Source organism: Crocodylus siamensis, chromosome 6 (assembly GCF_052110815.1).
Source record: "Crocodylus siamensis isolate JL-2025a chromosome 6, ASM5211081v1, whole genome shotgun sequence".
Taxonomy (NCBI): Eukaryota; Metazoa; Chordata; order Crocodylia; family Crocodylidae; genus Crocodylus; species Crocodylus siamensis.
Genome location: NC_143400.1, coordinates 25,743,986 through 25,759,241, shown reverse-complemented (window position 1 = coordinate 25,759,241; position 15,256 = coordinate 25,743,986). Strand labels below are relative to the sequence as shown.

The window sequence follows — 15,256 nt, the reverse complement described above, 5'->3', positions numbered from 1 at the left end:
ATACCAGCATCAGCAACCACTAGAGAGGAAGGGCTCCACATCTCCAACCCCCCCCAGCCATGTGTGAGTGGGGACTGAAGGGGAAAAGCCCCAAATCTCACTCTGTGTCTCCCGGGGCCAGCCAATGCCCCTGCCCATATGGCCAGGTGGATTCGGTGCTTCCCCTTCCTCCCCACACCAAGGAAGAAAGGAAAGCTAACTCATTTTCCAAAACCTCCCAATCTTGGTCTCTTCTTGCTCTTTACCAGATTTCAATGATCTGTGGACAGGAGGAGGGTGAGGAAAAAGTGCAAATTCTTAGCTCCAAGTTTCCACAAACATACCCTGAGAGCAAGGTGGTGGACCAGGTCCTGAGAACAAGATGGACTTCTCCCAGGCAAAGAAAGAGGATGCAGCAAACACAATTCAGCCATGCCAAAGAGTAACGTGCACAAACAAGGCAAAGTAGAGCATATACCAATGCCAAAAGGACTAGCAGATGAAGACAATGATTTTCCAAAGTATTAATAGAAAATTATGATGAAGAAAATGATGAGTAAAAATTCCTAGCAAGGGATACCAGAAACTGCAGCTAGCCAGGAGAAACTCCAGTGTGCTTTCTGCATTTCCCCACATGTCAAGGACCTTCAGTTTGCAGAAGACAAGCGTAATGATCCCATGAACAGTGCTGAGCTGCATGTTTTGACTTGCCAACATGCTAAGAGGCTGCTATTCACCCCATGCTCTTTTGAACGTCTTGTGAGTGATTCTGTGTGACAATGTACATGTAAAAAAGAGAGAGAGTATGTGCTTGTGTTTCTGTGTTCGTGGGTTTAAACTCTGGCAGAGCTGGGAAAGGGCCAGGAAAGAGGGGCACCAAAGAGGAGACAGGGCTGAGGGTGGAGGTGGTAGTGGTGACTGAGGGGCAGCAGCAGAGCTGCGTGCGGGGAGCCCAGGACTGGGATCACAGGAGCTGGGGATGAGGCATGAGGAGCACTGGCAGGGCTGTGGGGTATGTGGAAGGAGGTCGGGAGGTGTCTGTGGCTTGCAATGATATGATGCATGAGCTGCCAAAGATGGGGATGGGGGTTTGGCAGGACTCATGTGTCATATCGTTGCAAGATGGATGGATAGGTTGGACTCAACCCACGAGTGACACACATCAATTGAACTTGCACGTTTAAAGGAGCCACCCAATGAAAGCTTGCGGAGGAAGCGGACTTTTGCTGTTAAATAGTCATCAGTATGTATGCCATCTGGCTAGAGTTGTTGCTGGGCTTCTGAAATGATACTAAAATAATCCAGTGGGCAACTCTCAAAATCCCAGTATAAAAGGGATTCTGTATAACGTGGGTACCTGCCCCACAGCTGTGATGTGTTCTGCACAACTTGAGCAATGTATGCTTGAGTGCACGTGCTCGTGAGTGCACATGAAACTGGGTGCAAGAGTTTGTGCAGGTATTTGGGGAAGATTCTGTGTGTGCACGTCTGTGTCCATACATGTAACAGCGTGGTTTGCAGCTCAGACTATCCTAGATAAATATCTTGGAAAAATCATGGATATTTTCAGCTTGAATAAGTGTGTATATATGCATGTGCCCAACCCTTGGGTGGAGGGAAAGGGCACTGCTGTGGGTGTGGGTGTGTGTCTGTCTGTGTTCGAGTTTTGCTGCTGTTCACTTGTGGAGGGAATGAGAAGTGTGAGGAAGGAATCACAGGCAGTTTTAGCTTTGATTACTTCTTTTATTGTAGCCAGGGACAGACATTTCCCTCTGCATCAAACCACAGCATCCAGTCCAGTCACCTTCCCTCATCTTCCCCAGCAAGGCACGTCTCCTTCTAGTGCTGCACTCCCCAAGGCTCATGCTTACACAGACAAGTGCAAACACCAACATACATCCCTGGGGTGCTGAATGACCAGCAGTGGACTCCTCTGCTCACACCAGCAAAGAAAATGATTAAAAGGGATGTGTGATACAGAATTACAGTTATGAAAAGAGATGGGGACATTTCAGTGGAGGGGCCCCAGCTCCACGAGAGATGGGAGCAGGTCAGGAAGAGCCAGAAGCGCCCTCCCCTCCACTCAGATGTGGCTCTCCTCAAAATGCACCGGGTTCCCATGCTCGTCACAGGCGATGACGATCCTCCTGGAGTCACGGCTGGCCCGATACCTGCAGTTCTCAAGGGGCTTTCCCCCGTGAAGCCTGCAGGTGGTAACCTGGAAGCTCGCAAGACTTCTGTGCATGACTTGGCCGTGCCTTGTCATGTAGTCGCTGCCCCCGTCATTGCACACGGCCCTGATGGCATCTTTTGTCTCATGGATGAAGGTGTTTATTTCCTTGCAGATTTTCTGTCCTGGGTTGGGGTCCCGCCTGCGGTCCTCCCTCAGCATGTAGCGCATTTGTCTGTTGCAGTAAGCGTCATCCCGGCCCCTGGGATTGCTGTGGACGTGTTGGAGAAGGAACCTTTCATACTGCTCTTGGCTGGCTGACACGACCAGCAACAGGGCCGAGCCTGCCAGAGCCCACAGCACAACCAGGGACCCTGCCTGTGTCATGGCTGGCAACAGATGACCCTAGGGATGCAGAGACCCAGTGTTAATGAGAGAGGCAGGCAGAGCTGCCCCAGCTCAACCATCTATTTCTGCTCTATTCTCGTCCATGCTCCTCTATTCCTTGCTTTACTGTGGGGTGTCAGAAGTATCAATACTACCAACAAGTATTGATGCCATTGCCTAAAGTGATTGTAGAAAGTGTTGGAGGAGGAAGTCCTGGCACCAACCTCACGTGTGCCCACTCTGTCTCCCATTGAGTCATTCCTGTGCTCCAACTCCCCCAGTCACCACAGCCCCCACATGTCTTTAGCATCCTTAACTCCACTTGTGTTCCCCCCCACCAAGACCTCTACTTCCACTCCATCTACAGCGAATGCAGCCTCCCTAGTCCTGTATAAAGATGTGGAATAGTATCAAATGGGTTAGCTTGCACCTGCCCTCTGCCCCTCTGCTGCAGGGGGATAAATCACAGCAGCCCTGGTTTCTAGTTCCCCAGGTCCAACTGTTTAATCCAAAGGCCTTTTCACTACTATGAACAGAGCCCAGGTGTCAGACATCCCCTCTGCCCGTGACCACCAGACACTGCTCCTTTCCTGAGCAAAAACAAAACCCAGGAGTCCTGGGTTGCAATGACTTCTGCACAAACCACTACACCTACACAGCTTTCCTGAGTTGAAAATGAACTCCAGGACCATTTTGCTCAAGCCCAAAAGACCTTTTAACATCTGGGCAGAGAACCCAGGAGCCTTGACATACAAGCCCTCCTTCTCTAACCACTGGAGCCCACCCTTGACCCTGAAAAGGAAACACACCTGAATTGCAAGTCTCCCTGCCTCCCTCCCTCGCAACCCCCAACCACCCTCCCAGAACCAGGATAGACCCCAAAAACCTGGCGGTCAGTCTCACCTGCTTTCCCCAACAGAGGGGTGACGCTTGGCACTTGCACTGCTCCACCTCCTCTCTCGAGGGCTCTGGGATTTCGTGCCAGAGGGCCTGCTCTCCCCACAAACCAAGTGTGGCTCCGTTGTCTGCAGGCTGAAAGCCTGGTTCGGCAGCTGGATGTGGCTGCTTGCAGAGCTGATACCAACTCCGACCTGACCTCTCCCTTTCTGGCAGCTGGTTACATGGAGCAGGCTGGGATGAGAGGAGGGGTTCCCTGGCTCCGCTCACAACGTGGAAGGAGCAGCATTAGGAAACCAGGGTGGGTGGAGTCCAAGCTTGGGCAGGAAGCCCAGTTTCACAATCAGCTCCTGGAAGAGAAAGGGGCCCCATTTCCACCAACACAGCCCTGGGAGCCAACACAGCCCAGGTTCCTAAATGTGCCTTGAGCAAAAGTGCCTCCATCCTTCCAGTCCCCCTCACCTGGTCCAGCTCTACTAGAAGGGCACCACGAACTCACAGGGGAAGGAGTGGAGCGAAAAGAGAGAAATCTCCTTTACAGGTTTTGGGGGTTTTTTGATCTGAGATATTGCAAGAGCAAGGAGCCCGATTCCCCTGAAGCTGCACCAAGCTCCTTACCACCTCTGTCTTGACACGTATTGGGGAGTGGGGCATTTTACTCCTTAGGACTTGAGGCAAAAGTGCCGCGAGCCAGGCAGAGTGGGTGTGATCAACCCGTGGGGGAGCTGGGCCTTCACATCCGCTTGGGGGAAAAGCAGGGAATAAAAACCATTCCCAGCTCTTGCTCATTGGAGGTTGTGTTTGGGTTTGTTGGGTTTTTATTGCTTTTCCCCTCGATGGTCATTTGGCCGCACTGCATCGCAGGAAGCAGAGGGACTGGGGACTCAGGTCCGAGGAATCTGCCTTGACCCCGACACCTGTTTCAGGGGGATGCACCGATTTTTCAAGTGAGGTTTGTGCGCGTTAGAAATGACATCCTCCAGCAGAGAAACAGAGCCAGACATCAGCCTGGAGCAGGAGGAGAGAGGGACACCACGGTAGGACTGGCAGAGCAAAGGTGGAGTCGGGATCAAGGTCAGGGTGGGCAGACCGTGTCTGGGGTTAGGGAAGGGCAGGTGAAGGGGTACATACTGCAGTTTTTGAAGCACAGACTGAAATGCCTGGTCCAACTGAGATCTGTCAGGAAGAAGAGCTACATTTCTTCCCTATCTGGGCTCTACTCAGCCCAAGGAGCAGATGCAGCCAACTTGCCCTCCCAGTGCATGAGGGGCAATGCCAACATGGACCTAGCTGTAGCCCTTGCAGTAGGTGCTAGGGGAGGTGTTTCGGCATGAGCCGGTGCTTGCATGGAAGGAGATGTAACTTCTCCAGGCAGTCCCACAGCGCAGCCCCCTACCACGGCACTGCAGATTTGCTGGAAGTCTCTGGGGGAAGCCTACGTGACTGTATGGCAGATGTCAGCAGGGTGGGGGCTGGGGCCTTTCCACCCCATCATGCTGACGCTAATACCTGTCCACAAGATATGGGGATAGCTCCTGTGCTTCCACACCAGGCTCTTTGAGCGGAAGTTGCGGCCCTGGCAGCAGGGGCAAAGCAGCAGCGTCTGGGCCCTGCCGGCAGCATCGTGTTTGGTCGAGGGGCGGTGTGATGGAGTGGCTGGTGCCTGTTACGATGAGCGTGGGTGATTGGGAAGGCGCAGAGAGACTGGGGGAAATCCACATTGAACAGTTTCTCAGTGTGGGTGACTGGGAAATGAGGACAGGAGGAGCCAGAGACTCATTTTCAATTGAATTTTCACACGTGGCAGCCTGCAGCCCCTGCGCGCCCCAACCCTGCGCTCCCACAAGCTCCACTTGTTCGACTGCCTCCCACAGCACCCTCTGCATTTCTTTGCTTTGCTTTTCTTCTGCGAATCAGGTCAGGGACATCATGTGTCAATATGGAGCCTTGTGATGAGGTTGAGGTGCCAAGATGAAATCATTTAAAATAAGCTGTCCAACTCCCCGAGCTCTGCCTTCCTTCTCCCTCTTTCCCTGCCCCAGAGTTGTTGAACAGACAGAGACTGTTGCAGCCGGTTGCATCTCACCGTCATCAGGATTTGCCACCCTCGATGGATGTTTCTGTAGCAAAGAGGGCAAAATACATGAGCTTTGTAACTGAGCTGTGGCATCCCAGTCCCTCTGTGCCCTGAGCTGCTGGTTCGCACATCCCTATCCAGAAAGGGAAAGTGTTGTGCTAACACACCCAAGAGGATTCATTCAATGGGAGGCTGGTGCATGGCCATGCTAGGCTGTCTTCTGAGGGCCCATAGGCCTCCCCGCGCTCAGCCAGAAGTTTGCGGATGAAGGTGCACAGTGCTGTGCAAGCCATTTGGAGGGCTGACATAGGTCTGTTGGCCTAGGAAGTGGAAGAGCTGATGCCCTGTGATCTCAAAGGCCTCTCGGGGCGTGTCTTCACTAAGGAGATTTTCACCCTGGGCAGTAGCAGCAATTGGGAGCAGTGGCAGTGGCCAGGTCAGCAACAGCCACCTTCCAGTGCCCCCCGTACATGGACACGGGGCATGCTGTGGTGGGCAAGTGTATCTGTGTGGGCATGTTGGCTAAAGGTGAAGGAAATCAGCACAACTCCATGCTTGTGTACCTGAAAGAGGGAGAGGAATGACTGCCCACGGTGAAGCCGTTTTCCAAGCTTCATCTTGCATGAATCCACGCTCTGCCACTGCCAGCAGGGGATTTCAGCAGCAAGGGCAAATGTTCCCTTCACAGTAGCAAGAAATGAGCACCAATTTCAATTAAGCTCAAGAGTAGATTTGGAAATTAGTTAAGTCAGACACCAGTGGGAGATCTCACTGGGGCACTGTCGCAGAGCACTCAGGTGCCCTGCGCCTGAGAGCAGAAGAACAGCTTGGGAGAGACCCCTGGTGGCAAGAAGGGGGAGGCTCAGGTGCCAGTCACCAGGGCAGCCAGAGTCACAAGTGCTGCTTGCTAGGGCAACCGGTGGGGCCAGCTGAGAGGAAGGGGCAGGGCTGGCCCATATAAGCCCAGGCAGGAGGCCAGGAGGGCAGTTTCCCTCTGGCGACTGAGGAAGGAGGAGCTGGGCTAGTACAGACGGAGGGGAGACTTCTGATTGTGTGAGCATCCCCTGGTCGCTGCTGTGGTTGGAGTGTTTTCCTGGTAGGGACTGAATGTTGTTTGGCCGGATGGTTTAGCTTTTTATGTTATAACCCAGGGGGTTTGTGTTTTTGTGTTTACTGTTTTAACCGGAGGACCGGGTGAAGCTATTAGGAGTTGGAGGAGGCCTCACAGGGACTCCACGGTAGCGTGGGGCCCTGGCGCCAGAGAGGGCGCAGCATTTGGGGTGCATTGGCCCCATCCCCAGAGCAAGGGGGGCAGTGAGCATCCCCAGAGCAAGGGGGGCAGTGAGGAGCCCGGAGAGAGGGCCGCGGGGAGTGAGAAGCCCCAGAGCAAGGGGGGGCGGCGAGAAGCCCCACAGAGGTAAAGGAGAGGGCCAAGCCACAACAGGGCCCAGGTCAAAAACTACATCAGTACCATCTGTGAGGCTTGGGCTACGGTGTAGGGGAGGAAAAGGAGCCGCAGATAGCGCCCCCTGGCACCGGGGCACATAAAGTGGGCAGCCTCCCACTAATTACATCAGTCAATTAATCAATTAAGATCAAGCCATGGCAGGCAAGTAAGCAGGTGGTTGGCCCATAACAGGAGGGCAGAGCCACCAACAGAAAGGCTCCAGTAGAGATACTCCTGTCACACGCACACACGCCCACTGTCACTATATTGCAACAGCATGTTCAGATGGCACTCTCTCTCTCTCTAGGTCACTAGCCATCCCCATATCCTGCTTTCTCCCACTGCCTACACCAGTGCAAGCCTTGCTGGAACATGGGTCAATCTATATTGCTCCCACGAAGGCTTTGCTAGCATTGACCAGAGTAAGCCTAACCAGTAAACCTGACTGAACCATGAACTCCTTACATAAGCCAAACTGCAGTTCCTGAGACTTCAGCACTGGCAGCATAGCAATAACACCGGATGAGGACAGCAATGAAAGCCAGGGGACATTTGACAGCCCAGAAAAGAGAGAGTGGAACAGAAACAGGGCCTTGTTACACTGAATTTTAGGCAGCTCAGGGAGCTCTAACCCCTGGGTTATCCACACATCAACACCTGGACCTAGTTTGAAGCACACTTAAGATGGCTTCACGTTGTGCCGCTCCAGGGCATATTTATCTCTGATCCATATTTTCCAGCTCATGGTCCAGGAGAGTCGACAAAATAAAAGCTTATTGGCAGTACCAAGCTAGCCTAGCAGTAGGAGGATGAGATCCCAGCCGAAGCTGGCTTAGCTGTCACCCCGCCAGCCCCAGCATGGACACAGCGGTGCCCAGATCCCAGAGACATCAGGCCTGTGACATGCTCTCCCAGGGCCCATCAAGGGCCGTGGCCCAGCTGGCAACTCCTTCTGCCCAGCTCTTTCCCTTTGTGCTGTCTGTCTACCTGTAATAGAGAGAAATCATTAATGGAGCTCCCAAAAGCCTGGTTGGCTATTAACAGTGGCTGGAAATTAGGCCTTAAACAGGGAGCTGGAGCCTCCTGTTAAGCAGCGGGAGAAGACTGACCAGAACGGCTGCTCTGGGAGTAAAGAAGGAGCCAACATAAGGGTTGCAAGCCTGAGATTAGGCCACCTCGGGAGGTGGGGCTGGAAGTCAACTCTAAACAAGGAAGACTAAAACTCAGGAAGCCAGTTAAAGTCACCTGATGCAAGTGATAATCAAAGAGGCTATATAAGAGCATGCACAGGAGAGTTGGCAGCAACCAGGGAGGAAAACCCTGAAAAGACCAGCGGCTGGAGGCAGGTCCCTCAGGACCCACACACATAGAGAGAAGGAGCAAGCGCGGGAGAGCTCGAGCAAGAGACAGAGCCTGTGGGAGCAGGATGAGAGACCTGGGTCAGGGAGTGCCCCGAGTGAGAGCCGTTCGCTCTGAACAAGGAGGATTTTGTTGTCTTACAGCAACGACTCATTTTCCTCTTTGCTCATTTCTCATATTTTTGCCCCGGTGGGGCTGCCTCTGTTAGAGAGACTGCATGCCGTTTTTGTTCTTGCGTAAGCTTCATCATCGTGGGGGGGTGTTGAGTTAAGATGTGAACCTGGCTCTCTGTTTCTTCTATAACCAGTGGTTTGGACTGGGAGAAAAGGGCAGGACAAGGCCCCAGTGTTGCCCAGAGCAGGGGGGAGACGGGGCCCAGTACAGAAGAGGGCAGAGAGAGAGCCCAAAGAGGGAGAGACCAGAGGCTGGGGGCCCACAGCACTAAAGGGCAAGACTGGGGTCGTGTCCCAAGGTTGGGAAGGACAAGGCAAGGGCTGGTGTCCAAATAAGCCGAGGTCCGGTGCAGTGGACCGGAGCCAAAGGGGCCAGGTAGAGTGGTGGGGTGGATGCGGAGGAGGCTGAGATCCCAGTTGGGGAAAAGGACCAAACAGTAACACCGGGGCAGCATGGACATGGCTGTAGAGGCCGTTCATGGCCATGGACGCAGCCTGCTGCTCTGGAGACCTCCCAGAGGCTCCCGGCACTGGCTTTGGCTGCGGATCAGATGAGAGATCAGATCAGCCCATCTCCCGGTCACATCTGTCATGGCAGGGCCAAGCCCACCGTGCTCAGCCATAACCTCACCCATTAAACGAGCCAGTTCCTGCCTGGAGGAGCTGGTGTGGTGGGGGGCTTGGGCAGGGAAGGGTCTTTGGAGCTGCGTGGGGTATGAGAGTGTAGCAGGATGGTTAGGAGAGGGGAAGGGCAAGAGGGAGTAGTCATCCTTTGCCCTTGTTGGCTCCATCCAGGTACGTGGAGCAAATCTCAGGAAGCCATGTCTCCGAGAGATGCCTGCCCTGCCCTGCTGCTCCTCCTGCTGACCCTGCTGTCAGCCTGGCCAACCGTGCACAGCAGGGAAACAGCAAACCAGAAGTTTCAGAGGCAGCACGTCGATCCGTTTACTCCCGAACCGTATAATGACCTCTACTGCAATCAGAGGATGAAGGACCAGGGAATGACCTCGGACAAGTGCAAGACCCTGAACACCTTCATCCACGCACCCTCATCATCAATAAATAGCATCTGCACAGGGGCTGGGAATAACACACACAAAAATTTTTACTATAGTGACAACAACTTCCTTGTTACTGAGTGCACGCTTGTAAGAGACTTCCCACCGAATCGCTGTGAATACGGGGCCAGGTCCTATAACCAGAGGATTCAGGGATGCAACCCCCTTCCCTGCAGCCCCAAGGGGATGGAGGGGGAGAAGGAAGAGCTCTTATCTTGAGAGCCGTCTCCCGAGGCATCTTCATCTTCTTCTGCATGGAGCCTAGGCCCTGGGCCCAAAGCAACAAATGCCACACAGCCCCTGGGCTGCCCCAAGTCTCCCTCCCATGGGTCTGCCCCAAGTCTCCCTCCCATCACCTCCCCCCCCATCAATATCTCAATGCCCCTTCTCCTCCCCAAACCTACTAACACCACATAGAGATCCTCCTCACCGAGAAACAGGAGAATTGTTATTGGCATTGACAGTCACACCTCAATGGCCTGGCTGAGACGGGACCTAATTACCCCAGGCAGTGGATCGACGCTGTCTAAGACAAGGCCCCGTCCGTGCTGGGTGCTGCACAGGCCCCGCTGCATCGGGGTCCTCTTGTCTCGGTGGCTGCACAGACACCTATTTCTCAAAGATCTCATAGTGCACAGGCACGAGGCACGCAAAGAGATTAGGCCCTGTTTGCACACAGGGAAACTGAGGCACAGAGAAGTCCAGCTGCATTTCTCAGCAGGACCTGAGGAAACCAAAAGGCCCTGTTTTGGGATCTGGTCTGCAAACTTGCATGCCAGTGGAAGGGGAAGGGGCCCAGCCCTGACAACCCCACCGAGCACCTGAACCGCAGCACCAGCCTGCCATCAAGTCTGACCCGGAGAGTCTGTGTTTTCTTTCTTAAGGACAGCTGCTCCTGCTTTCCCGGCCTCCTGCATCCTGGTCTCAGCCCTCTCTCGGCATTTCCCCCGAGGCTGGGCCAGTACAGCGGCGCGTCCCCATACCTACCCGAGTTCGGATGCCGGGGATCCTGTCACAGTCAGGTCCAGCTGCCTGCGAGGCTGAGTCGGTCTCCGTCCCCTTTGCTGCTCATGACAGCTGTACCAGAAATGGGACAGGAAGGGGTAAAACAGGTTGCATCTGACCAGCAGCTCCTTCCACTCAGGGGTCCAGAGACATAGGGTGCAGCGAGAGCCTGCAAAGAGATGCAGCAGTTGGGGGACCGAGGACTCCCGATACTGGGGGCTACAACAGCCAGAGCCAGACTTCCCCAGTGGCGTCACCTGACTAACCCTCAACACAGCCCTCCCCTTTTGCCCCCAAACTAGAGCTACAACTCAGGAGTCCTGACTCCCAGCACCCCGTCCCTGAACCGACTAGACCCAACTCCTGTCCTGGAGCTGGGGACAGAGCCCAGGAGTCCACAGTCCCAACCTGCCCTGCTGTAACCCACTGCAAAGGTGCTGAAGGGTTTCCTCGGAGCGTGCAAGCTCAGTCGGGGCGTTTGCACGCTCGGGACAAGGCTCTGCAGCAGGCTGTGCGCACGGACGCCTGCACGAGATTAGAGAGCTGGAACTGCAGGGTGGGAAGCCCGGGAAAAAAGAGGGGATCCAAGCAGTAGATGATGTGCCTGGGGGTGGGGACTAGAAGGCAGCAGGCAGACTCCTACGAGTCCCATGATGTGTACGCTGCAAGCTGGTATTGCAGACTGATCGTCCGTGCTTTCCCCACCAACTTGGTCCGTCACTCTTGGAAAGATTGGGGGTAGATGGCACAGCAGATTCCCCCGCAGCTCATCCCCCAGGCGCAAGGTTGTGGGGCCTGGGGCTGATATCAACTGGGGAGAAGACCCAGAAGTCTCTGAACACCCTACACCCCTCTTCCCTCTCCACCCCAAAACACAAAAATCAATAGGAAGAAAAATAAAGCTTCTTTGGCATTGCATGGAAAATGGCATCATGAGCACTTGCCCCACACCCCTTCTGCAAAGGGGGCTTCTCCTACTGCACCCCACCCCGTGTAGATCTGCCCCACGCTCCATCCTGTGCCATCAACCACCCCATCCTGCCCTGCTGTGTGCCAGTCTCTCCCCCCACCTCCGCTGCAGGCTGTGCTCTTTCACTCCCTCCCCGTGTCACCGTCGATGAGGTGCTGGTGGTGTTGTCCAGAGTGTGGCCCCGCCCCCGTGCCTGTACTGGCATCTCTCCAGTTGTCCCTGGCTGGGCTAATACTACCACGGGATTGCAACCACCCCTCCCGCTTCTGAGAGGCAGGGCACCAACCAGCTCGCATGTTAAGGAGAAAACAGGAAAGCAGGAGACATGTCTAGCAGTGGAAAGGCTGCAGCGGCAGTGCCCCCCATTGTGGTGGTCTTGACACAGCCAGTGGGACAGGCTCCACACGCATGTCTGCTGCGGCCTGGGTCGCCCTCCCTCCCTTTGGCTACTGAGACATGTAATCATCAGGCCTCCTTTGAAGATGGGGAGATGAGGCATAGAGAGGTCATGCCTCACTGTTGCGTAGGACTGAAGCGAGTCCAGATGCTACATCGAGGGACTGATCCTTTCAGCTCTCATCTGGGAAGCAGAAAAAGAAGACTGGCGTCTCTGAAAAACCTTTGGTGCCCCTGAGCTACAGGACATCCGGGATCTTTCCCAGGGGGCGAGGGATACTGCACTTTGAGGCCTTGAGAAATCACTCCTTGTCTGCATGCCTCGGTTTCCCAGATCTAACATGCAGGTGCTGCTGCTTGGCACCCATAATCACCCTGGACACCTGCGTCCCCTCTGCCCACCCTGCTAGCTGCAGGTGAAGGGGAAGCCCACCTCAATGCTGCACAGGAAGAAACTTCACCCTCAGGATCCATAGCCATTGGGGCCAGGGAATAGCACAGAGCAGGACATCTCTCTGTAGCAAGAGGGACTGCAAGGTTTCCTTGGCCATGGTCTGGAGCAAGGTGGTCGTGGAGATGTGGACCAGAGCCTGCTGAGCAGGGTCGACTCAAGAGACATCAAGGGCAGCATGAAGTGTTCAGCTAAGCCTTCCCTTGTGTCTGCAGGGAAGGGGAAACCCCGGTGTGAGAAACACCCCCTTTCCCACCTCTCGGGCAGGAAAATGAATTCTTGTGCACCAATCCCCTGCCGTTGCCCACCCGCTGCACACCCCCCCACCCGCACACACCACCCATGGAGAGAGAGCGCATCCAGGTCAGTTTGCAGTTGCAGCTGTTTATTGCAGAAAAGCAGCTGGAAGGTTGAACTCAGTCACGGCTTTGAGGACTCATCTGGATGCTGGAGGATTGGCTGCACATTCCTGCTGCCTCTGGACGTGGGAGGGGAGGGGAGATGCTCTTGTGTATATTGGGTGCTAGGGGCCAGAAGAGGAGAATGGATGGGCTGGGAGGGCCTGTTCTGTATACTAGATATACAACAACCAGTCGGGTGACGAAGGAGGGCAGATGGGCAGCAGCCCCACGGGCTAACTTTGGACACGGGAATAACAGCGGCTGCCAAAGTCGTGCAACCGTGCCATAAGTCACCGCTTCCCCGCTGCGTTGTCCCTGCCCTGTGAGCCCAGCTGCTCTGTTGCACCTCTGACTGTAACTAGTGAGCGAGGTGGATTTGGGGCCTCTGTGACCAGGCCTTTGGCTCCAAGCAAAAGCTGAGGGTTGCAGCGAGGTCAAGGCCTGCCCCAGCCCTGGCCACTAGGGGAAGCACTCCTTGTATTTGCCATAGTGGACAGGCGCCAGTCCAACTCTGCGGACTTGCTCACAGGTGATGCAAATCCTCCGGGAGACGGTGGTTGCACTGTACATGCAGCCTTGCCGTGGGTCCTTTCTTATAAATTTGCAGTCAGTGACATAGAAGCTGTGGTGCTGTAATACCTGTGGTTGGGCCTCTTAGTCCCGGTCCGTGTGCAGACGGCTTTTACTGTTGATAAATCTGAGTGAATGAAGGTGTTGAAGGGCTTGCACGTGGGAGTGGTCATCTTCTGTTTCTTCATCCTGGTGTTGCAGGAGGCATCATTGACCGGCGGGTGTGACAGCTCGTCGACGTGCTGCCGCTGGAACTTCTCGTAGTGCGTTTCCTTGCCGTCCGCGGTCGGTCAGGAAGACATCAGGGTCAGCACCAGGAACATCAGCAGCAGGGTGGCACGGGGTCCCCGGGAGACATGGCTTCCTCAGAGCCACTCGATCCACCTGCAGCTGTGGAAGGGGCAGGGGACATGGGTGCAGACAGTTATAAGGAGTACAGATTAACCACCCACCCAACTCTGTTACGTACTCTGCGGCGCGCCTGTTCGTTTCTGACGGCACGCTTTTGTGCTGCAACACGCTGGCTGGGAAGCGCTGCACTAGGGACTGAACTGACTCGTGCTGAGATCGGGGCTGTGCTGAGTTGGGTGCTGCACACAGCGACCCTGGATCCGCGCTCCTGTGGTGCTGGTGCATGCACGGACCCGCACACATCATTGCTTGATAATCACACAGCAGAAATGCAGATGGGACACAAAGACATTATAGTAGCTCTCTTTTGCTCTTGGGGAAGCCGAGTCACAGAGCAGTCCTGACTGAGTTTTCCAACCCCGCCTGAGACAACCACGATACCCAGTCTTGGGACTTGGCCTTGAGATTCCCGCATAGCATTTGAAACCTCCCATCCTGTAGGAAGAGGAAGGGGGCCCAGCTCTGGCACCCCCAGGGAGACTCTGATTCATAGCACCAGCCTCTGCCTCTCCTTCACTCTCAGTCCAGGTATTGCCGCTGGGACCCCCCCACCCCCTCTTTCCTCCCTGGTTCGGCAGAGCAGGCAGGCATCCGCACTGAAGTTTTCCCCTTCTCTGACTCCTCTGTTGCCCCAAGTCTGATCTCAGCACTCCCGGGCTCAGCCCGTGGAGGCTCCGTCTCTGCACGTCCCCTGTGCTGGGACCGTGACGCAACGAGGCCTTAGACTTACTCAGGTCTTGGTGCTGGGACTCCTGGCACACCCGGGTGCAGTTCCCCGCAGGGCTGAGTCTCTGACTCTGCTTCCCTTCCTTCCCCATTATATAGAGCCATTTGGGAGCTGGTACGGGGGCGGGCAGGGCAGGTCCCATTGAATTTGTCCAGCAACTCCTCCCACTGAGGTGCTCAGAGGCATTGAGTGGGGCAGGGAGCTCTGGGGAGTGGCGGGGCGGCGGGCAGGGTCACAGTATTGCGACCCCCGGAAGCGACCATCCCTCTGCCCACTGAAAATAACCCAACAATCCCCCGCCCAGCGTCACTGCAGAGGCAGACCTGGACCGAGAGAAAACCCAATCCAAGGCTTTTCTTTCTAATGCATGAAACTCCAGTGCCCTCTTGCAGGCATAGAGAGGATACAGGAGTCCTGGTTTTTGGCATGACCCCCCGCTTTCCAGAGAGGGGTTTCACAGCGGCAATAACGAGCAGGAGATTAATCAGAACAGACACCCTTTTCCTTGGGCCCTAGACACCAGGCTGGCAAGGCCACGCATAGGTGGGGATTGAGTTTCAGTTCTAGGTTGAGGGTTGAATGGCCATTCCACATAGCTAAGAGTTTATCCTGTGCACGGCCTGTAGATCCTGTGCCTGCAGCTGCGAGCCCTGGATTCACCTCCCCTCCGGGAGTTGGGAGTAGCCCCAAGAGCCCTGGCTCCCAGCTCCCTATTACTTCATAGCCCTGGGACTCCCCTGTAGCAGCTGCTCTCTATACTGGACACCCAGGATATCTG

The 15,256-nt window shown here is 55.0% G+C and overlaps 2 protein-coding genes and 1 long non-coding RNA gene across 3 annotated transcripts; 1 reads left to right on the top strand and 2 right to left on the bottom strand.

Annotated features, from left to right (window-relative positions):
* Positions 1-1,701: 1,701 nt before the first annotated feature.
* Positions 1,702-3,701, bottom strand: LOC149861851 (angiogenin-2-like). The gene is made up of 2 exons (XM_090051989.1): positions 3,440-3,701; positions 1,702-2,554 (listed from the first exon to the last, which is right to left on the bottom strand). Exon 2 carries the CDS (start codon positions 2,534-2,536, stop codon positions 2,063-2,065), a length of 474 nt encoding a protein of 157 aa, XP_089908115.1. The 5' UTR covers positions 2,537-2,554; positions 3,440-3,701; the 3' UTR covers positions 1,702-2,062.
* A 5,591-nt stretch (positions 3,702-9,292) lies between these two features.
* LOC149861850 (ribonuclease pancreatic gamma-type-like) lies at positions 9,293-10,077 on the top strand. Its single transcript, XM_090053829.1, has 2 exons — positions 9,293-9,678; positions 10,056-10,077. The coding sequence occupies exons 1-2, from the start codon at positions 9,311-9,313 to the stop codon at positions 10,075-10,077; spliced, it is 390 nt and encodes a 129-aa protein (XP_089909955.1). The 5' UTR covers positions 9,293-9,310.
* Positions 10,078-12,120: 2,043 nt separating this feature from the next.
* Positions 12,121-14,573, bottom strand: LOC149861849 (uncharacterized). The gene is made up of 3 exons (XR_016443087.1): positions 14,482-14,573; positions 12,710-13,730; positions 12,121-12,578 (listed from the first exon to the last, which is right to left on the bottom strand). It is a non-coding gene; the product is annotated as an uncharacterized LOC149861849 (long non-coding RNA).
* Between the last annotated feature and the right edge of the window lie 683 nt (positions 14,574-15,256).